General features: G+C 37.0%; 1 protein-coding gene across 2 annotated transcripts; it reads left to right on the top strand.

Annotated features, from left to right (window-relative positions):
* The first annotated feature begins 1,039 nt into the window (after window positions 1-1,039).
* On the top strand, window positions 1,040-21,846 carry LOC149574992 (acetyltransferase At1g77540-like). Of its 2 annotated transcripts, none has more exons than XM_089814845.1 (2): window positions 1,040-1,488; window positions 1,590-2,092. In XM_089814845.1, the coding sequence occupies exons 1-2, from the start codon at window positions 1,117-1,119 to the stop codon at window positions 1,656-1,658; spliced, it is 441 nt and encodes a 146-aa protein (XP_089670971.1). In that variant the 5' UTR covers window positions 1,040-1,116; the 3' UTR covers window positions 1,659-2,092. The 2 variants fall into 2 exon arrangements, with proteins under 2 accessions (XP_089670971.1, XP_089670970.1); XM_089814844.1 differs by lacking the exon at window positions 1,590-2,092 and adding an exon at window positions 21,633-21,846 and having other exon boundaries at window positions 1,064-1,488.
* Window positions 21,847-22,764: the final 918 nt, after the last annotated feature.

Here is a 22,764-nt window from a genome sequence, read left to right as displayed (position 1 = left end):
CTCTTAGGGGAAGTGACCCAATAGTCGCATACCCTAACTTTGTGCACCTACAAATCCTAAACCTTATGTTGGATTTCTACGGGTTTTTTTTATGTCTCTATATGTGAATTAACTTCTTAAAGCTAAGGTTTCAACTTTAAGGTAGTTATGAACCTCTCTATAGATGTTGTGGAATACAAAGTGGTCAAAAAAAGACCATCCCAATGTCGCACCCAATACCTATTATGTTCTTGCACTAGTAGTAGTTCACTTAAAAATGTCAATACTTGTGCCAAATGTCCCAATTGTCATTACAAAATGGCCTTATGGGGGGAAAGACCTAGTAGTCGCCCAAGCTAACTTCACACACCTAGAATTCCTAAGTTGTAAGTCAGATTTTGTCTTTTTTTGGTGTACCTTTGTAGGTGAGTAATGAGCTTAACGCTAAGGCTTCAGCTTTTGGGTATTTACGAATCTCTGTGCAAGTGGTCAAAAAGTGCTAGTTTAAAATGCTTGCTCGATACCTGCTATGTTCATGCACCAATAGTCACTCACTCAATAAACACTAATACTTGTGGTTAAATATCCGAGTAGTCTTTATGAAATCTCCTAGTAGTGGTGAACGAATTGGTCAATCACCAATAAAAAAGTCAAAAAATGATTGACTATTAGTACATGTGTTTTCAATTTTTTAGAATCTTTTAAGAGCGATAATTGAGAAGTATCAATGACATAACTATCTTGATTATTAGACCCTCTATTAGTTACTAGGTTTCTTCCCCTGATAGTGTACAAATGGATCAACTACCAACCATTAAAGAAAACTAAAAAGTGATCTCCTATTAGCACATGTATGATGCACTTCTCATACATGTACCAATTTTAAGACTGCTTCATATTAGGAATTAGAGGTCAGCATAACGATTGCTAAAGCATTTCCCTAAAACGTAATAAACTATTTTTTTTTTTTTTTTAATTAAATTTTTTCTTAAACCTTTGTCCGGTTTAAGCCGGTCCTAGTGCTAAGGACGGACAACCAAGAGACCGCCATGTTTTGGAGCTTACATTTGTCGAGACACTGACAACATTTTATGATTTGTTGACCCGTCGAAATGGCACATGGCATGAGCTGTCGACATGTCAATAACAGTTTTGCAAGGATTATGGTACCCCAACAATTCAGAGTTGTTTTTAAGGGGGCTCTGGTATAACATAAGGCAGTTGACCGAAGAGTTACAGGAGGAGAAGAAAATGGAGCCAAAAATAGTATGGAACCAGGCCAGCAATAGGTTCGAGACAGAAGACAAGAAAGCGTTCCTGGAATACGAGGAGAGAGAGGTGGAGGGGGATGGAGAGGGAAAAGGGAAAGTAAAAGTTATGGACATTACCCACACATACGTTCCATCTTCAATGCGGGGGATGGGCATGGCGCAACATCTCTGCAACGCGGCCTTTCGCCATGCCCAACTCAATTCTCTTTCCATCATTCCTTCCTGTTCTTATGTTTCTGTAAGTTCCTCTTCCCACTTTACACTCTATTTTGGTTTAGACAATCTTCAATATATTCAAAAAATTAAATTTACCAACAATTTTTATTTTCGTTCTGTCAGTTAATGCTGGAAATCCCTGTAATTCAAGTAAACAATTGGAAATCCTTGTTTGGGGATCTTTGTACCTGATATTTGCAGCTGAAAGATGGACTTCGTTATCTAAATTGCTATAATATGAATGCTTCTTTAAAAATTAATGATTTGTAGGATACCTAAACTTAAAAATTCTGCTTTCTAGGTAATTTCCTCGCCGAGTCTGTCCCCTGTAATCTTGCTGTGTTCGAGTAAGATAAGCAGATTTTTCAGGGTGCATTATTCGTATTTGCTATTATAAGTTTTGTTTCTCTGTGTAGCTATTTGAAGTTAGAGAATAGAAAAGCAAGCACCTGTGTCTTTGAGAGTAAAACAGATATTGCATTCTACAAAGTTTTGAGCAGGATAGAAAAGACACCAAATTGTGTTTGTGCTTCTGCAGAGGGAGACATTAGTAATTAGTTACTGTTTCAAACGAGTTTTTGAAAATTAAAGAATTTATAGAGGCATTGAATTACGTCTCAAAATCATGCCAATGTTTTAAAAAAATTGACAATCCGATCTGTGTTGGATCTTATTAGGTTTTTGTTTATGAGTATTGCAATTTTATCCTGAATTTTTATTCCTGGTACTGCCCATTCAACTCAAAGAACAAGATCACGCGTGCCTAATTGACCTAAGAATAACGGATAACCTTTCACCAACATTCTCACCTTGTTTTCTCTGTTCTTGCTATTGAAAGTAAATTTCTTCTGGAAATCCTCCTTGCATTCCATGTCTTTCTTACCCTTGGAAAGCTTCAGCAATTCTTGAGTAGTGTCCTTCTGTTGGAGAACCATCTCTGTATCCACAACCTTCTTCCTGGACTTCTTGCCTAAAATCTCTAGCCCCTGCTTCACTGTTCTAGGCTCATCAATATTAGAAGTTAGAGCAAAAATGCATCAAAAGTCTGATGAGCCATAATTGTGCCTTTCAGATGCTTTCTTTTGCTGAGTAGACCTCTTGGCCAATAAAGTATAAGGCGCTTCTACTTTTTCATTTGAACTCTCATTTGTTGCAACTTCATCAATAGGTGCATGTTGAATTTCTTGTTCAACCTCTTGCATATCTTCCTCGGTGTATGGTTCTAGAATCACTATTCTATTCTCTTCATCTCTAGGCTGCACAAAAGAAGATTATCTGATCTCTTTGAAGATCACAATATGTGTATACTAATTTTCTTTCATAGGATTCTAAAGCTTATATACACTCACAACTTCTTTGTAAGAAGTAATGATACATTTCTCATATTTAATGACCTGGCTAAAAAAATTAAAAGTTAAATTTCAAAACCTTTCTTATTTTTTAATGACGTCTAAAATATATTAAAATATTGTTATAACAATAGCTGCAACAGCAGCCAACAACACTGAAACTATACTAATTAAATTCACAACAAACTGCAAAACTTGAGGCAGTTGAAACTGCAACTCTACAGCTCATTTACAACTTTTGAGTGAGATTGTCTTACAAGGCTAACTCGAAACCAAAGGGTGAGCATCACTTGATCTCCATCAAACCCAGGGGTTATCCTCATCAAATTTGATTCCTTAAACATAGATGCTTCAAACGACTTTTTACGAAAGTTTTTATGTATCGAATCCAAAGTTCCTTTGAAATAATGAAAAGCCATCGCATATATCATAAATTGATTCTTACCACCTTTGGAAAAGAAACATGGTTGATTTGCATTATTGGGGTTATCTTTGCCCTCAGATGTCATCATCTTCAATGCCCTTACTTACATAGAAATCAGCTCAGTGAGATGTGCAAAGCATCCTCGAGGCCAAAGAAACCATTGTCCTTTTGATTGCAGTAGTGAAATCTGTTGGAATGGCAACTAGGAGATGGCACGAGGATCTTCAAGGCTTGAAATTCAACAACTACATCAGTGAATGCAAGGGTGTCTTGATGGTTTTTGATCACTTGAAGTAAATCTGAACTTGTGCATTTAGGATGAATAGTTGTTTTAAGCAGGAAAATAATGATCGAGTAGCTGTACCTGACCTTATCAGAGCATTACTTTCGTGGTTGGTGGTATAGCATACAAGGTACCCAATCAAGAACATATCTAAACCTGTGATCATGATGAGATTACATATGTCAAATTTTCAAGGATTAGAGTTTGGGGATACTTCGGAAAAAGAAAGGGAAGGCCAAAACTTTGGCTCCATTAGGTTATCCAATGTAAAAATTTGGGAATCAAGGTTTGGAGCAAAAGGTGTCCCAACAAAGGTAAGGGTAAACATGGAGTTTGTGATTAAGCGATGACAAGATGGAAAACTCTAAAATCCGGATGGAAGAGGCAACAAAGATGAGGAATGGCTGAAAAATATGCCTTGATAGGAAAGTACGATATTCTGAGAAAAATAAAAATAAATGAAAAAGTAGAGTTCAAAGGAAAAAGCATACTAGTAAGGGAAACATTGAAACTTTAACATTTTACATACACTTTGTATCTCCACATTTAGAAACATTGGAAACCTTAGTAACTTACAAACCTAATAAACATGAGGGATGAAGAGGGATAAAAAAAAGGCAAGCTTTGACTAAGGGAGACATTGGAAAAAGGAGATAAGCCTTTGGTCCACAAACATAAATTAATTGAAAATGGAACATTAGAAAACTGCCCTTCACAAACTTCCTTTTGATCAAGGATCTCAAATTCAAAATGTTCCTAGTGTCTTGATTCATTCCAAGTTGTATAGTCCAAGTTGTATAGTGTCTTGATTCATTCCAAGTTGTATACGACTGGGAACCTTAGCAACTTTCAAACTTGATACATAGGGGACGAAGAGGGAAAACACATGCAAACTTTGACTAAGGGAAACACTGGAAATAGGAGATAAGCCTTTGGTCCACAAACATAAATCAATTGAAAATGGAACATTACAAGTTCACCCTTCCCAAAGTTGCTTTTCATGAAGCATTGCAAATTCAAAATGTTCCTAGTGTCTTGATTTATTCCAAGTTGCTTCCTTTATCGGCAGGTACCCACAGCAGCCCCAATATTTTTTTATCTCTATTTTTCAAAACTTGGCAAACTTCAAGTCATAAAACTTAGTGAATAAACTCACCACGGTCTCGGGTGCCAAGGTTTTGTTGAGTACTCAATAGAGTTTTCAACCAAAATTCTGAGTTTTGTGTTGGACCTCCCAAATTTTTTAATTATGACTATCAAGTTTGTTGGGTCATGGTAGGGAGGTTTAAAACATCAAAAACTTAGTCTTTTTCTCATTTTTGTCCTCTAATTTGTTAAGCACAGGTCTAGAAAGGAAAATAGGAAGGGGGTGAGAGGAGAAGAGGAGCATTTGAGATCAAATAAGATCACAAAGAAGGGAAGAAGGGAAATAGGTTGACCTAGCACCACCTCAATGATCTTGTCTTTGTTTGGTACAACCTTCGCCTTCAAACTAGAAAGGTGCAGGGTGTTTCACATGAGTCCTTCGACTTGGATGATATTGATCTTTATGGTGAATGAACTATCAATGAACAAAGTCATGGTGATGTCCTCCAAATTAAAGATCTTGCAGATTTAAAGTCAGGAGAAGCAGATAAAACAGAATTGGATGCAATGGAGGAGAATGTAGACACTTTTGAAGAGACTATATGCCATCATTTTGATATTGTAGCACATTCTTCTTTGAGACCTAAGAGTCGAGTTACATTCTTCTTTGAGACCTAAGAGTCGAGTTACATTAGGAGAGGATAGAGGAAGATGTAGATTGTCATTCATTGTTTTTCTTCTTTAGACATATCATTTCATCTAGACATATCATTTCATCTAAACATTTATAAGCTTAGACATATCATTTCATCTAAACATTTATAAGCTTATGATGGTGCTTATGATGGTGTTAACAGTATAAAAGTTTCAAACTTTGAGTATGAATTTTGAAATTTGACGTATTGAGTGTTTGAAGATCATATGACGTATTGAGTGTTTGAAGATCATATGACGTGCAGTATTTGAGTATTTGAGTTATGACAAATTGATAGTAAAACTAAGGCTTTTGTGTTCTCTAAATGCATTTTTTTCAATTTTTTTGGGTAAAATTACGTTTCTTTTTTGCTTAGTCCTAGAGTTTTTTTTTTTTTGCCAAGTCTCAAGTTTGTGTCCTATTTTGGGCTGCCAAGTCCATGTTGAGTTCGACTTTTCAAACTTTGCTCACATGAGTAGCACTTTATATTTGCGAACACTAAATCCATGCAAGTTAGACATAATAATTGCAAACACTAAATCCATGCAAGTTAGACATAATAAACACAAAATGCCATGATTATGGGCTGCCAAGTCCATGTTGAGTTCGACTTTTCAAACTTTGCTCACATGAGTAGCACTTTATAATTGCAAGTTAGACATAATAAACACAAAATGCCATGATTATGGGCTGCCAAGTCCATGTTGAGTTCGACTTTTCAAACTTTGCTCACATGAGTAGCACTTTATAATTGCAAACACTAAATCCATGCAAGTTAGACATAATAATTGCAAACACTAAATCCATGCAAGTTAGACATAATAAACACAAAATGCCATGATTAGACATAATAAACACAAAATGCCATGATTGGTAACATACCAAGGGACATATATTAATCCATGCAAGTTAGACATAATAAACACAAAATGCCATGATTAGACATAATAAACACAAAATGCCATGATTGGTAACATACCAAGGGACATATATTGGGGACATATATTGGGTGATGTTGTAGCAGCATTCTCCAAGGCAATCACTTAATCCATGCTGATTTTTGCCCTATCACTATAAAACAGATTTCTGCAAATATCTTTTGACCCACTCATTCATCGTTTTTTTGTTTTTCCTACTTTTTTTGTTTTTCCTACTATTTAGAACTGACAACTTATGGTAGTAAAGAGTTCAACAGCTATCAAGAAAAAGAAAATATCTTTTGACCCACTCATTCACCATTTTTTTGATTTTCCTACCATTTAGAACTCACAACTAATGGTAGTGATGAGTGATGAGTTTAATAGCTATCAAGCAAAATAATTATTACCAAAAGCAATTCAAATTTTCTCTCTATCAATATTTATATGTAAATCATGTAGCCTAATCACCTCTTTGAAAAAGAATTCTACCATAGGATATGGATTAAATTCAAAATTAATGGTAAAGAAGCCCTGCAGAGCAGATTAGACATAAGAGCGCATGGAATGGTTTTTTCGAAAAATGAAGTTCAACATAAGCAACACAAGAAGTTCTGAAGCTCAAACCTCAAGATATGACAACTCGTTGACATGCGATACTACACAAGCAAAACACTAAAACTACAAAATATTTATTGAGAAAGGGGAAAGGTTTCTAAACACTCAAGACAAGGTTCACAAGGTGATTAGAGAAGGTGATTAGAGTTGTATAAGACCCTCCAAGAAGTTACAGGAGTCAACTTGGCAAATAGTTTCGTGTGTCATAAGTGTCATTGATGGACTTTGGCAAGCACAAACTCACACACAAATGCCATCAAGATCACTCAAACTCAGTCTAAGCCTACTCAAGACTCCATAAATACTTTGATCTCAAACGAATATTTTCAATGAGGTCATTTTAACCTTCCAAAACCTCGAAGCAACACTACACAAGAAAAACACTAAAACTACAAAATATTTACTGAGAAAGGGAAAAGGTTTCTAAACACTTAAGACAACGTTCACAAGGTGATTAGAGTCACACAAGACCCTCCAAGATGTTACAGGAGTCAACTTGGCAAATAGTTTCTTGTGTTAGAAGCATCGTTGATGGGCTTTGGCAAGCACAAACTTACACACAGACATCGTCAATATCACTCAAACTCACTTTAAGCCTACTCAAGACTTCCTAGATACTTTGAGCTCAAACAAACATTTTCAATGAGGTCATTTTGACTGTCCAAGACCTCGAAGAAAATGGGATTGCAAGCAGAGTGGGTTTAACCATGAAGGAAAACTTCGTAGTTAAGTGTGCTCAAGCTGGAGTAATATTGGGATGGGTGACCCCGTGGGAAGTCCTAGTGCTTCACCTCTATGAGCATCGCCTAGATCCAATGAGTGCTAAGTGTTTCATTTATTCTCATGAGAGATGGGTTCGTGTGAACCACTACTCATGAAATATGAGTCAATGAGTTTGACTCAAAAAACTACACAGTTGAATCTTGATAGTAATATCACAATTTGACTTGTGGAAAAGAAAACATCTCCTACTTATCAACCTTATGAGTCTCAACTAAAGGCCATAAGAGTCGACAATAAACTTGGGAGCCTAACCAAAATACTAATGTGATGTCGTAGTCCTTTGGCTGTGATGGCATCCTTTGAGCACTAGTATCCTTGGTTGTGAGCATAGTAACACGGGGATGCCCCACGCACCAAGGACTTGGGGACTCCATTCCCCATCCCCAGTGGTGCAACCCAATTCCAACACCTCCGTCGAGGATGGGGGGCGTCCCAGTGTTAACTATTTGCTGATTTGACTATTTATGTTCAATGTTTGATGTTCCAATTCAATGCAATGTTCAAGTATTTACTCTTTTACATCTTTATATCTTATATTGCAATAAATATTTTCATAACTAGCATTTTAAGTACCATATGTATAATATATACAACCCCTTGGTTCCCTGCCACTGTCCTCAAATTAAGGCCCCTTTGTCCCCTTGTCCTGGAAACTTGTTCCTCCATCCCCTCGTCCCCCCATCCCCCAAGGTGGTGTAACTATGGTTGTGAGTTATGCATGTTGTAGTCCTCTAAACATGTACATGTCCAAACTGGTGAATAGACCTATGTAATGTTATATTCATTTGGACATTATGGATGTTGGAGTTGACTTAAAACCTTGGCAGCACGTGATGAACACAAAAATGCCTAAAACTAGGGGCCATGGTACATGGACTAGTCCCCTAAGCACTATGCACCAAGGAAATGCACATAAGGAGGATGGGGCCGATACCAATCATCTCCAAACCACTCTAAACTCCTATCCAAAGAGCTTGGATGCTTAATAACATGTTACATGATGCAACTAGAGCACCCCAAACACTCTCAAATTGACTTGAATCCACTTAGATTCGCTCGAATTCATTTAAATCCACTCCACTCTATGACACTAATGAGAGGGACTATAACACCCTTGAGACTCCTCAAACACAACTAATTTCATGTTGAGCACCAAACAAAGTGTTCCTATGCAAGTTGCCAAATTACAACATTTGCTCATAATGAAAGATAGCATATCCATTGTGTCTAATATCGACATGTAAACTAGTCTAATTCATTTTGATGTCCTCAAACTATGTCATTGCCTTTGAATCAATATTAACAATTTTGTTTGAGATGAAAGAGCTAGAGAGCAAAATAAAAGAAGATCGAGATGTGCTTTTAATGTCAAACTTCAAACCCATGTCTACTAGTCCCCAACAATAGTTGGCAACGCCATCTGATCATTTGGAACCCTTAGATCCACCATATTGTACTTTTTGAAATAGTCACACAACCCAAACATTCAAACACGAATACATATGGGTGTAACAAGGATTACACACATCATACACAATGCAGACACATCAAACACACCATCCATACGAGAAGTACAATATCCATATATCATATCAGGGATCTACTCATATTTGCAATATGCTAGAGTGCCAAAGTATAGGGCATGTCATCATGTGTGCTCAAAGGGATGGCACTACATGGGACCAAGTATCTTCTTATACAAATGAGAATATACGGTCGTGCAAGTCCTAGAGCTACATGAGCAAGCATGCCTCTTTAGAAAAGTCTCAACGTTCCATGTGCAAGATGCCTTCCCAATATGTCCCTAGCCTGCATAAGGCTCCATGACATGTAAGGGGAAACCAAATCCCCCTTTTTAGGAAATGAATCCCCTATGTAGATCAGTTGTTTTTAAACTCAAACATTCCAGAATTAATAATTTTTAAAACAAACACAATTGTAGTAAATTCGTGAGTTGTTATTCCAACTCACCTTATCTATTCACACAATATAATTGTAGCCCATGTGATCAGCAACATGAATTCCTAACATAATGGTATTTGGTGTGCATAATCAAAAGCCTCAAAAATATTGCATTCAATCATGATGCTTGCATCAAACTAAGTAAGATTTCCAATGCCAACTCCCTTGGCTAATACCATGAATCCTCTTACCTTTACATTCATCCTGCAGTCTTTTGCATCATTCTGCTTACAAAAATCAAATTTCTAGCTAGAACAAAAATGTACAATACATTAGTGAGGGTTTCACTTTCTACCTTTCCATAGGAAAAAATCTAAGTTACCGATTCGGATGCGGATTTTGGAAGCAGATATGGGATGTGGGGATTTTATTTTTTTTGATGCGGATGCGTGAGGAAACGTGTGTATATATATATATATATATATATATATTATATGCAAAGAAATGCAAGAAATATACAAAAACAAATCATTTGATAATATGACTATGAATCTATGATACTTAACCCTTTATCAAAATTGAAGACATTTCAAAATTTATATGATATATCAATATCAATATGTGCTTGTCCAACATTAGCGTTTAGTCTTAATTTTTAAACAATAAGTTCAAATAGGTCATGTTCAAGATAAAAACATAGTTAATGATTGAAGTCTAAAGATTCAATCAATCAGAGTCTGGCTCTGAATCATAGGGATTCACAAGAAAATCCACATTCTCATCATCATCTCCAACTGCTGAAAGATTATTTGAACCAAGCACGGTTCCACTTATGCTACATGCACCACGTGCCACGCTATCATCATCACCGTCTCCAACTGTAATAAGATCATGAAGTGTTGCATCCAAATCTGCACACTCAGGGACTACATCCCAAAGCTTTGTTGCCCCTTCCTTGTAATGATCATTCTTACGTGACAAAAGATGCAAGTTGGTGTGGACAAAGACCAAGTCCTTAGCTTTCTTGGAGCCCAACCAGTTGCACTTCACTGAATGGATAAAGGAGTATGTACTCCAATTCCTTTTAGTAGCAGAAGAACTAGCAACCTATATAGTTGTCACAAAACATACAAATGAAAAGCAAATTAATTTTGAAGTAAAAGAATGTGTGAAACACTAAATTCTAAAATGCAAGTGTGAACATAAAAGTTTAAAACAAATTTACAAAACAAAATAAAAAACTTGTGATAGGACCTTGATTGCAAGAGGTTGAAGATGCTTGAAAGGTTGACCATACATGTAGCACCATGTGATAACTCCCATTCTATTTTGGTCCTTCAGTGCAAATGGAGAATGCCTCAACCCCAAAGCAAACAACCCAAATTTTTCCCTCACTTTTTCATGCATTTCTTCCAGTGGCAAGAGTCTTGTAAGAGCTTTGTGGCACCCCTCAGCAACCTCCTCATCCGCAAATGGTGCAACTCTACCCAGCATACCAACTACCTCCTCACTACAATACCTAGGAGATAAGGCATATGCAAGGAGGTGCAATGGGGTAGTCATCTTATTCCAGCGATAGTGGATAATTGCTTGCACTTGTGTGCATAAGGCTTCACATTGTGTGGGGTCACTCTCATGTGCTTGTATAGAATGTTTTACCTTCTCAACCATGGTGTCCATGCCATCATACACATCCCCCAAGCAAGGTGTATTTGTATCAACAAAACGGAGCATAGTCATGATGGGCTTGGTGAAATCCAATACATATGCCACACGAGCCCACCAACTCTCACTCAAGATCTAATCCTTGATCCTTTGTGCTCTTTCTGAATTTGAGATCTTCCATACACCCCATTGATTACCGATGACCATTTGGCCCAATGCATCTTTTACCTCGAGGAGTCGTCTCATAACAATTGTATGAGATGCAAAACGGGTCTCAACAACCTAAGAAAGTTAACAATATGTCAATTGACAATATAATTATAATTTTTAATTTTTAACTAAATTACAAAACCATGAAACTTAGTAATTTAAAAAAATTAATTTACTTTCAGCAACTCCAATTTGGAGTATGTTCTAAAAATGGATTGTGACATGTGGTGGTTGGTCACAAACATCTGTATGTCCTCTCCCTCTTCATATATTTTCTTCACCCAATCTACTTCAGTGCCAATCCTCTACATGATCAAGTTAAGGGAGTGAACAGTGCATGGGGTCCAAAAAATATGCTCATACCGACTCTCAACTAAAGCACCCGCACCCCTGCAATTTTTGGCATTGTTTGTGACCACCTGTACCACATTTTCACTACCCACCATCTCGATGGTCTCAATGAGAATTCTAGAAATGAATTCGTAATCCTTCACTTGCCCCTCACAATCAATAGCCTTCAAAAACATTGCCCCCCTTTGGGGGAAACTGCAATCACATTAATCAGTGGCCGGTTTCTTGTATCCTTCCAACCATCTGACACAATAGTTAGACCCGAAGTTTTCCAAGATTTTTTGATTGGTTGAAAGTCTTTCTCTATATGTGCCTTCTCTTGTTGCAATAGAGTTGTACGCACCTTTTCATACCCTGGGCTTGTGTAGTCAGCTGGTGGTTCTTTGATTGATGCCACCATTTCCTTCCAATATGGCAATCTCACCAAGTTGCAAAGAAGCCCATTTGTATACAGGCAACATGCAATAGCTTCATCAGCGCGGTCTCTTGCCTCCATTTTAAATGCAGTGTGCAATGGGCCTCTTTTGCGGGTTGAAATTCCCACTTTTTCCTCATCCTCTCTTAGCACAGGTACTTGCAAGAATGGGTTTTGGGAGGATGCAATTGGTTCAATGGGTGTCTATAGCTTGCTCTTTGAGGAAGGACCTTGATAGTAGCTTTTTTTTGATCTATTGATCAATGCATCAGCAGCTTCTTGTTCTCTTACAAATGAAAGTATTTCTACACTAGTCATCCCAATACCATTTTTGCCTTTGCACATTCCAAATCCTTTGCCAGCAAGGCCCATAAAATGAAGCTTCACTCAGGAATATGAGCTATTGAAAAGTTTTCCTTTGTTACTTTGACAATAATTGCACTTCCAATAGTATGAGCCACCTCCTAAAACCTGTGATATCCGTGTTGTATGTCTCCACAAAGGAGAACCTATATCAATTTTGAAATTATCAGTCCCTTCCCCTCGTTGGCCCCCCATTGAACTTTGACTAGCACTACCACTGGTATCCATTCTTGCCTAGTTTTTGGCAACCTATTTTATAAGAAAATAAATAAATTTTAATTAGTTTCTAACAACTATGAACATCATGCATACAAGTGGAAAGAAGTGAGAAATACTACTAAAATAGATACCCAAAGTTGCTTCTACATATATTTCAAAAAAAAAAAAAAATTGAAAAAAATCTTCAAGAACTTGAAAAAAATAATCAAAAACTCAAAAAAATTCATCAAAATACTCAAGAAAATGATTGATCACTTACCTTGAATGGTTTAAACTCCTTTGAGAAAGCTATCTCTCCCTCTTTGATCGATCCTCTTCGAAAATGCTGAACTTAGCTTCACAATGAAGAAGTCGCTGTAGGTGCAAAGTTGCAAACAAAGTTCTAAAATGACTCTTGTGAATGCTTCAATATTCACCTTTAGGGTCGTTTTAGGGTTTCATAGTAAAAAAAAAAATTTAAAAATCGTTCCATCACATGTCATATTGGTCACTTAAGTTATTAAAAAAGGTTTTTTATGATTTTTTTTGGTTTGAAAGGTCGTTGGGCCCACGGATGCTCCCAGATGCGCTTGGAAGCCCTGTGAGTGCTGGTCGGAAGCCAGTTGCAGTCTTAGCTTCCAGGCACATCCGAGAGCCTACGATTGGCTTCCGGCCAACACCCGCAAGGCTTCCAGGCACATCCGGAATCCGTCCGCCTCCGATGCGAAAGCCCTGGCTGGAAGCCACAAATCGGTATCCTTGGAAAAAATCAATTTTACCTTCTCGCAACCAATAATACTTTGAAACAAATTGTCTCCTCTGAAGATCTTACCTTTATCATATCTTCATAGTAATAAAAGCACTCCTTCTGAGGAGTCATGTGGAATGAAGCAGCAAAATGGATCAACCATGCATTAGTGCATACATGTGCAGTTGAAGATGCCAATAGCACATCTCCAAATTTATTTTCAGATTTTGAAGTTTCATCATCATTACAATTTACAGTTATTATTATCCTTATTCTTCTTCTCTTCATTGTGATTGTAGCCATCATTTGATAGGTCTATAGCATTTCACTTTTGACTTTCTATGAAACTTGGCTTACTTTGACTTAGATATACAATCTCCTTTCTTGATCTTAGCTTTATCCTTTAAGTGATCACATGTGACCGAAGCATTTTTATGGGTTTAGAAGGTTTCCACCTCAGTTCTTTAGCTAATAAGGCCCCCACCACCTCCTCAAGTTTCAATTTGGAGATTTCACTATCAATTTCCATGACAAGGCTGTCCTATGAGTCAAGCAATGAAGACAACTATTTTTGTTTATCTTCCTTCTCCATCTTCACATCTATGGACTCTAATTGCCATACCATAATGTTGAATTCAATAATATGGGTTGCAACAAAGTTTTTGTCACGTCCCCATTCAAATTAAGATAATTAATAATATTCTTTGATTTGGGCCCAATCATTCTACTTTCAATGGCAACTGAATAATATTATTATAATTGAAATAAAAAGCATTTTTTAATACTAGATTAAAAATTTTATAAAAAAAAATTGATAGGTAATGGTCGGAAGCCTAGATTATTTATTATTTATTAATTATTATTTGTTAATATTAATTAATATTATGTGTTAAGCTTGAGAAGATTCAAACCCAAGACCTCCCACATGAGAGGCTAATAAATTACCATTGTGTTGTAGGCTCTTGCCTAAAATAAAAATATTTTTAAATATATAAAATAAATTAAATAAAAATTGTAAACATGTGGAGGGAATTTAGGATCCAAGTGCTTAATTTGAAAAGTTATATCAAGGAGGTGCCTATCTTCATCTGGCATCAAATGTTGTTTTGGGCAATGTGTTTTGTCCTTGGTCCTTTCAAGACAAAAACCCTCTTGGATTCTACTTTTGGGCAGTTTGTTCAATCTAGGGAATCCAAGGACAAACCCTGGCAATTTGTTTTGTCCTTTGTCCTTTCAAGACAAAATCCCTCTTGGATTCTACTTTTGGGCAGTTTGTTCAATCTAGGGAATCCAAGGACAAACCCTTGCTTTTTTCAGGAGTTTGAAAGGACAAAAACACTCTTAGAATCTACATTTGGGATCTAGTATTCAGTCTTGGGGGATTGCATCCAAAAATCACAAATATGCTAGTTTGTGGAGGATTTGTGAAAGGTTTGAATGCGCGAGAGAAAACAACAGATGAATTTGTGATTAAAGAAGAGAAATAAATGACACTAGATTTATCTTGGTTCATCACAAATGTGGCTACATCCAAACTGCAAAGTATTGTATTAATATAAAAGATATTTACAAATGAGCAGAAGCAGCATATAAATAAGCTCCAATAACATTACAATTGAAAAGTCTCATGAAATGAAGAGACACGATATATGGAGGGAAAAACATCCATGACTGTTGGCCTTCACATATCAACAAACTCCCACCTGAAGGACAACCAATGCTGCAATTGATAACCCAATACTCTCCTCAAAAGATGATTTGTCTTTTCATCACAAACCCAAGAGAAGTTCTAGCACATTCAAACTTCTCTTTGGCAACAACCTTTGTCAATATATCAGCTGGATTGATCTCAATGTCAATCTTGACAACTTATAGCTTGCCCTCTTCGACTGCATGACGAACAAAGTGAGCATGTGCATCAACGTGCTTGGAGCGACGTTGTGATGAGTGATTATGTGCCATGAAGATCGTGTTGCGGCTGTCACAAAACAAATTATATTCGCTTTGATGAACTTTTAAGTCACCAAGCAATCACTGAAGCCAAATCATTTCCCTTGCACATTTGGAAATTCAGTCTCAGCTGAAGAAAGAGCAATGCAATGTTGCAACTGTGAAGCCCAACTAATTGCCACTCCAGCAAACATGAAGGTATAACCAGCAGTAGACCTTCATTTATCCAAGTCTCCGACAAGATCAGAATCAGTGTAACCTTGCAGCTGAACCTTATTTTCTCCAAAACATAAGGCATAATCTGAAGTGCCTTTTAGATACTTTAGTATCCATTTGACAGCTTCCCAATGAGCTTTTCTGGGATTGCTCATGAATCTGCTCACAACTCCCAATTGCATGAGCAATGTCGGGACGTGTAGAAACCGTGGCATACATAATGCTACCAACTGCTGATTTGTAAGGAATTTTCTCCATGAATTCCTTTTCTTCTTGTGTTTTTGGGCACAATTTGGAACTCAACCGGAAATGACCAGCAAGAGGAATAGATTAACTTTTGCATTAGCCATGCCAAATCTCTCAACAACTTTGTTAATGTATTGTTTTTGAGACAAAGTGATTTCCCTCTTTTTCCTATCCCTTGTGATCATCATGCCAAGAATCTTCTTGGCTGCCCCTAAGTCTTTCATAGCAGATTTGCTTGCCAATTTCTCCTTTAACTCATTAACTATTCTTTTATTCATGCTAGTTACTAACATGTCATCAGCATAAAGAAGGAGAATGTCGAACTCACCATTAGGAAGTTTCTAGAAGTAGACACATGGCTCTTGATTCACACCTTGTGAAATTGTGTTCAGCCATGAAGTGATCAAATTTCATATACCACTGTCTTGGGGCTTGCTCGAGGCCATACAAGCTCCGATTTAATCTGCAATAATATGTTCTTGTCCCTTCTTGACAAATCCTTGAGGCTGCTCCATATATAACTCTTCTTCTACATCACCATGTAGGAATGATGTCTTGACATCAAGCTGTTCCAACTCAAGATCCCATGCTGCTGCTAATCCCAAAACAGTTCGGATAGTTGTCATCTTGACAACCGGTGAGAAGATCTCATTAAAGTCTATCCCATTTTCTTGATCAAACCCCTTTACCACCAATCTGGCCTTGAAACGTTTTCTACCTTCTACTTCCTCTTTCAACTGGTATACCCACTTGTTCCTAAGTGGTCTTCAATTTGGTGGAAGAGTAACCAAATCCCAAGTTCGATTCTTCATTAAAGAATCCATTTCATCATGCATCATTGCTTGCCATTTCTCATTGTTTATATCTTTGAGAGCAGATTTATAAGTCGTTGGTTTTGAAAATTCCAAAACCAATATGGAAGGCTCTACCTCTTCAGCGAACAACAACTCATAATCAGAAAATTTTGTAGGCATTCTCCTTTCCCTAGTAGATCTTCTTAAATGAGGTTCTGAATTCTCTGTTCTATTCACCAAATTATTGTTGACAGGTATTGATTCAAATTCAAAACCAAAGACCCGAGTCTTCAAGGCACTGGTTTTATTATTTTTAAGAAAATCCGTTTTAGTGTGATCGTTGTGAGAGCATGAGTGACCAAGCACCTCATGACTGTCTGGAAATATACCTTCTCTCTGCTAAAGTAAATGTTCCTACGATTCATATAAATCGAATGCCTCACAATGGGTTTGTGTTGTATGATGATTGAGCCAATATGGAGAGGCAGCATACATTGGAGTGTTTACGTGCCCATCAACCCGTAAGAAGATCAGTCTAAAGACTACAATAAACCATGTGGTGCCATTGCCTCGTGAACGTGTTCAGTCTCACTTTTATTTGAGACATTGCGGTTTGGAGAGGGAGCATAATCATGTGATGAGGGAGTCTACTTGCTAGAACCAGTGTGCCTGAGTTTTCTGCCATCTAAGGAGTGTGCTTTGACATTGACCAGTGGCTGCAAGGATTTTCCCAAAGTTGTCATTATAAACATGCGGCTTGTTTAGAAGCATCGGGTTTGTTATTTTCATGACATCCGTTATTAAATTTGTCAATGCCATCGTGCCTTATTCATGAGCAACCACAGGATATAGCGGTATGGGGAAGCAAATCACAAACTCCACCATTTCTAAACCGCCTGTCCAATGAATTCACTGGTATGCATAAATCAACATGACCACTTACGGGCTGATTGGGGTCTACTAATGTTTGGGAACTCCCTACGATCCTCACTCCAGACGCATCAATTTCTGGTTGATGTTTTGTTTTTAGTGGACTATGCTCTATATTGGGACTGTCACGACTTGTGTAGTCATGAGAGAAACCATGGTGCAGTGGAGAAGAAATGTCATCCACCATATCAGTTTGAGTCAAATTATTGTCTTGGTACCTGCCATTCACTGCTCACAGAAGAGTGATTTCTAGACTCTGATGTTTGTGTCAAATTACCAGAGTGCCCATGCTATAACTTTGTACCAGTGTTCATCATATCAAATAAAGAGATATATTCTTTGATAGGATCTCATCCTTAGAATGAGGAAATACTTTCTCATTAAAAACTACATCTCTGCTTCTAATAATTTTCTTATCAGCTAAACTCCAAAGTCTGAAGCCCAAATTGATATTCTCCATATCCAACGAATCTACAAGGCTGTGATTTGGGATCCAGCTTGCTTCTCTTCTCCTTAGGAACATGTACAAATGCCTGACAACTGAAGACCTGAAGATGAGAGTATGAAACTCTTCTTCCTTGCCATTCCTCTTCCGGAATTCCAAAGTTCAACCCTGATGAAGGGCTCCGATTAATTAGATACACAGCTATATTACATGCTTCGGCCCAAAATTCTTTTCCCAAACCAGCATTTGAAAGCATACACCGAACTTTCTCCAATATAGTCCTATTGAGTCTTTCCGCTGCCCCATTTTCTTGAGGGGTGTAGGGAACAACTTTCACTCTTCAAATACCATTATTTGCACAATAGTTATCAAATTCCAGCGAACAAAACTCACCTCCATTATCCGTTTTCAAGCATTTAACCTCGTGACCTCTTTGGTTTTCAACAAGAGCTTTGAAAACTTGAACTCAGAAAATACTTCAGATTTATTTGCCATCATGTATATCCAAACTTTCCTAGTACAATCATCATGGAGAGTAACAAAATATTTAGCACCTTCTAAGGAACTTACCTCAACAGGACCAAAGACATCCGAGTGCACAAGTTCCAATGGTTTTGCCTTCATGTCATGCCCATCTTTCAAGAAGCTGTCCCACTTTTGCTTGCCGTAAAGACAATGTTCACAAAACTCCAAGTTTTCTGATTGGAGACCCGGTAGTCGATCTCTTTTGAGCATTACCTCAAGGCCTTTCTTGCTCATGTGGCTTGATCTTTGATGCCAAAGTATCGCATCGCTGCCCACAATTGTCATAACACCACCTACTTTGGTAAGCTTTTCAAAGAGATAAAAACTACCAACTTTTTTGCCCTTGGCAATAATCCTCAAGATCTTGGTGACTTTCCAAGTATCCGGATGAAAGAATGGATGATATCCTTGTGCAAAAAGTTGACTAGTAGAAATCAGATTTCACCTTAATTTGGAAACATGGCGAACATCTTTTAACAACCATTGGCCTTCATCTTCTAGCTGCAATATAATGTCACCTTTGCCAACTATCTCACAAGATTTATTCTCCAAGAAATACTTCTCCAAATTGTCCTTCATGGTAATTTGTAAAGCAATCCATACATGAAGTGGCATGGAAGGAGGCTCCGGAATCTATCACCCAAGAATCTGATTTGGAGTCATTTGTAGAAAGAATTAAAACAGTTTCATCTCATAGGCTGTATTTGCTTCAATATTCCTCACTTTTTCTTGTGCTTTCTTGTAAGCCGGACAATTCCGCTTTGAGTGGTCAGGCTTACCACAAAACCAGCAATCTCCATTCCTACCTCTTGACTTTGATCGATTGGGTGATCTAGATTTCTTTTGATTGTAATGATTATTACTTCTATGATGGCTTCTTCCCCTTCGCTCGGTGCTGACCATGGTGAGAGCATCACCCGATGAGGAGTCTTTGTTACTCCTTCTCATGTCTTCACTTAGTAAAGTGGCAACAACTTCATCGTAGACTAGCTTTGTTTTCGTGGAGTTTGAAGTGTTTATTGCTGTAACTACGAGATCCCAACTGTCAGGTAAGGAACACAACAAGATGATGGCTTTGGCTTCGTCATCTTGAGTCAAACCAACCAAGGTTGTTTGACATAGTAGAGTGTTCAAATTATTATATGATTTGACATTGCAGTCCCTCCCTTCATTTTCAGTTTGTAGAGCTTCTTCATAATGAAGATTTTGTTTGCAGCCGACACCGATTGATACATGCTTTGAAGTTTGTCCCAAACTTCTTTCATTGTCTTTTCGTTCAAGACTTTGAACAAGACATTTTGCAATAGCCTTCTCATCAGTCTTCTCCCAATCTTCATTCAACATTGCAGTTGGTTTCTTAGACTTTCTTTCGATTGCAACTAATAAGTCTTGCTTAACCAGCAAAGAGCGCATCTACACTTTCCACAAGCTGAAGTTCTTGCCTGCGAATTTTCTCCACTTTCGCATCCTCCATCTTTACGGAAATTCAACACCGATTTCCAGTCTGCACACCTTGTGCTCTGATACCAATTGAAAGGATTTAGATGCGAAAGAATAATAACAGACGCAAAACAAATAAAGAATAATAACAGACGCAAAACAAATAAACAAAATACGCAACACTTTATCCTGGTTCACCACAAATGTGGCTATGTCCAGACTGCAGAGTATTGTATTAATATAAAAGATATTTACAAATGAGCAGGAGTAGCATATAAATAAGCTCCAATAACATTACAATTGAAAAGTCTCATGAAACGAAGAGACAATATATTGAGGGAAAAACATCCATGACTGTCGGCCTTCACATATCAGCAATTTGGAGATTTTCTCAATTTGCTACTATGTTCAATGTAAGCAAAAAACATCATTCTACAGCCAATGCATAGTATAGGGTTTCTATATTGAGTTTCAGAATTCTTTTTATGAATCTTTAATGTTTTTCTAACTAAAAACTGCATTAGTTGCACAACATCATTCACATGAGATCTAGCAATTATGCAACACAAGAAGAACACACGATTATATGTGGAAACCCTTACAAGAGAAACCCAATACAAAATAATGCTTATATAAAACTTTTCGGGCATACTTCATAGGTACCGACCTCTGGGAGACGCCAATCCCCCGAGTGATTTATAGGCACCAAGCCATTGGAGACGCAAATGTTTACAATTAATTTGTATGCACTAACCTATTGAAGCACTGACCCCCTCTGCTAAGCAACGACTTAATAAGAGACACCAATCTCTTTTGATAGGGGACACCGATATTTCCAGTAGTAACAACTTTTTGCCTTCTCAAAAATGCCGTTTTTTCAGTGGACGACATTCTCATGACTGCTTTCTGAAAATCTGATAATACGTATCCTTTCTCTCACAATTTTGATGTGATATCTTTTTTATACTTCTCTTCTCAAATCTGCATGTACTTATCGTTACAAATCGGCTTTTGAATTCCATCCCAAATCTGCTGTAGATCTCTTTAATTCTGCTGTAAGTAGGTCTACACACTTGCCTGAATATTTATTACACACTTCCTTCAGGTCTGCTCGTATACAATATAAACAATATATCTGGGGAAGTTAATCATTTTCAAGGGATTCTTATGGGAGATGTACAGAGACACAAAACTCCATTTAAAGTCACCCAATGATTTACGAGTCTCTGAAATTGGGACTTGTTTGTAATACTGGAGATGACTACGTATGGGTTAATATATGAGTCTTGGATAACCATGGCTTTCACCTATTTTACAATAGGAATCAAATTGAGTCTTGCCAATAAACCTTCACTCTTGAGAGATATAAATGCCTATACAGGCTTGTTCCTTTGCTGGGTATGTTTTTCTTTCTCGATCTCTTTCACGCACAAAGAAACGCAACCACAAGCATGTGCACACACAGCAATTAAGTTGTTCGGTAGTTCTGTTATTGTTTTTGTATTTTATTAGAAATTCAAACTAGCAAATGAGAAAAATGTCGAACTCCTCCAGTTTCCACGCCCAACTCCATTTTTCATTTAGCTAAACTTATTTTTTGTCTACTTCATGCAGGAGACTTTTCTTCCACGCAACCCTGACATGAAAGCAATGGTGAATCCACAATTTTTGAAATCTCCTCAATCAAAAATGAGTTAAATTTCACTTGTGTATAATAACTGCAGAATATGAACTAAATTTCACTTGTGTAGAATAACTGCAGAATATGAACTATTTGGATGATATGAGTTGATCTATCTATATCTTTGATACTTTATTTCATGATTTATATGTTTTAGTATTCACTCTCTCACACAATAGTGAACATGATGGATACAAACATGCTAGTTTTTCTTTCATTCTGTTTATTACCTATTTATCTATCCTAAATGATTTGACTGGGTTCCCATGAAAATCAGATGTGCTATAAACAGTATCATTTTATAATAGATCATGGATGTTGTCTTGATTTTTGAATTAATGTGGCTAGAACTGTCAAATATTATAAAAGAGAAGATAGAATGTGATTAAATTTCACGGCATGCCGGTTTTAGAATGTGTTGAATTTCACAGTGATTGCTAAGCTGGTGATGACAAGCTAATAGCTTTACCAATTTATTCTTATAGTATTTTTTTCTTAATAATATGTTAATATTAGAAACAAGTAAAGATAGCTTTTGTAAAATATTTCTTTCTCCCCGTTTGTGTAATTGGATATAAGTTGTGAAATGCTTGGGGCACACATTTTAGATGCGTAAGATTGTTATTCCATTTGATCATGAGTTTGATTTTTTCCTTTCGACAATATACTGTTGAAGCAGCCTTTCTTCTTTGTTTATTTTATGTACAATTATTATTACTACAAGTTCTTTGTTTATTTTGTGTACAATTGTTATTGCTACAAGTTTTTCTTATGGTATTGCTACACACGAAATATCACACTTCTATTGTCTTCTTGTTTATTTTATGTACAATGATTATTGCTACAAGTTTTTCTTATGGTATTTAATATGGCATTGCTACACACGAAATATCACACTTCTATTGTAGAGCAGCTTCGTTGTAATTGGATTCCACATACGCCATAATCAATGAAGATACACTTAAGTCTCACTCAGTACATAGCATATGCGTCATATCCAGAGACTCAACAGGGGCATCTTACCAGACTATGGCTCCATGGGTGTCTTCTCAACAAGCGTCAAAG

This window comes from Cupressus sempervirens, chromosome 2 (genome assembly GCF_028749045.1).
Source record: "Cupressus sempervirens isolate cs-2001-9-10 chromosome 2, ASM2874904v1, whole genome shotgun sequence".
In the NCBI taxonomy this organism is placed as follows: Eukaryota; Viridiplantae; Streptophyta; class Pinopsida; order Cupressales; family Cupressaceae; genus Cupressus; species Cupressus sempervirens.
This window is presented reverse-complemented; position numbering and strand designations above follow the sequence as displayed.

Bases quoted from the DNA above. Each gene is read 5' to 3' on its own strand.
- LOC149574992 (XM_089814844.1), top strand. From the start codon at position 1,117: ATGTCAATAACAGTTTTGCAAGGATTATGGTACCCCAACAATTCAGAG. The intron at 1,489-21,632 runs GTAAGTTCCTCT...TACTTCATGCAG, and splicing joins CTTCCTGTTCTTATGTTTCT to GAGACTTTTCTTCCACGCAA.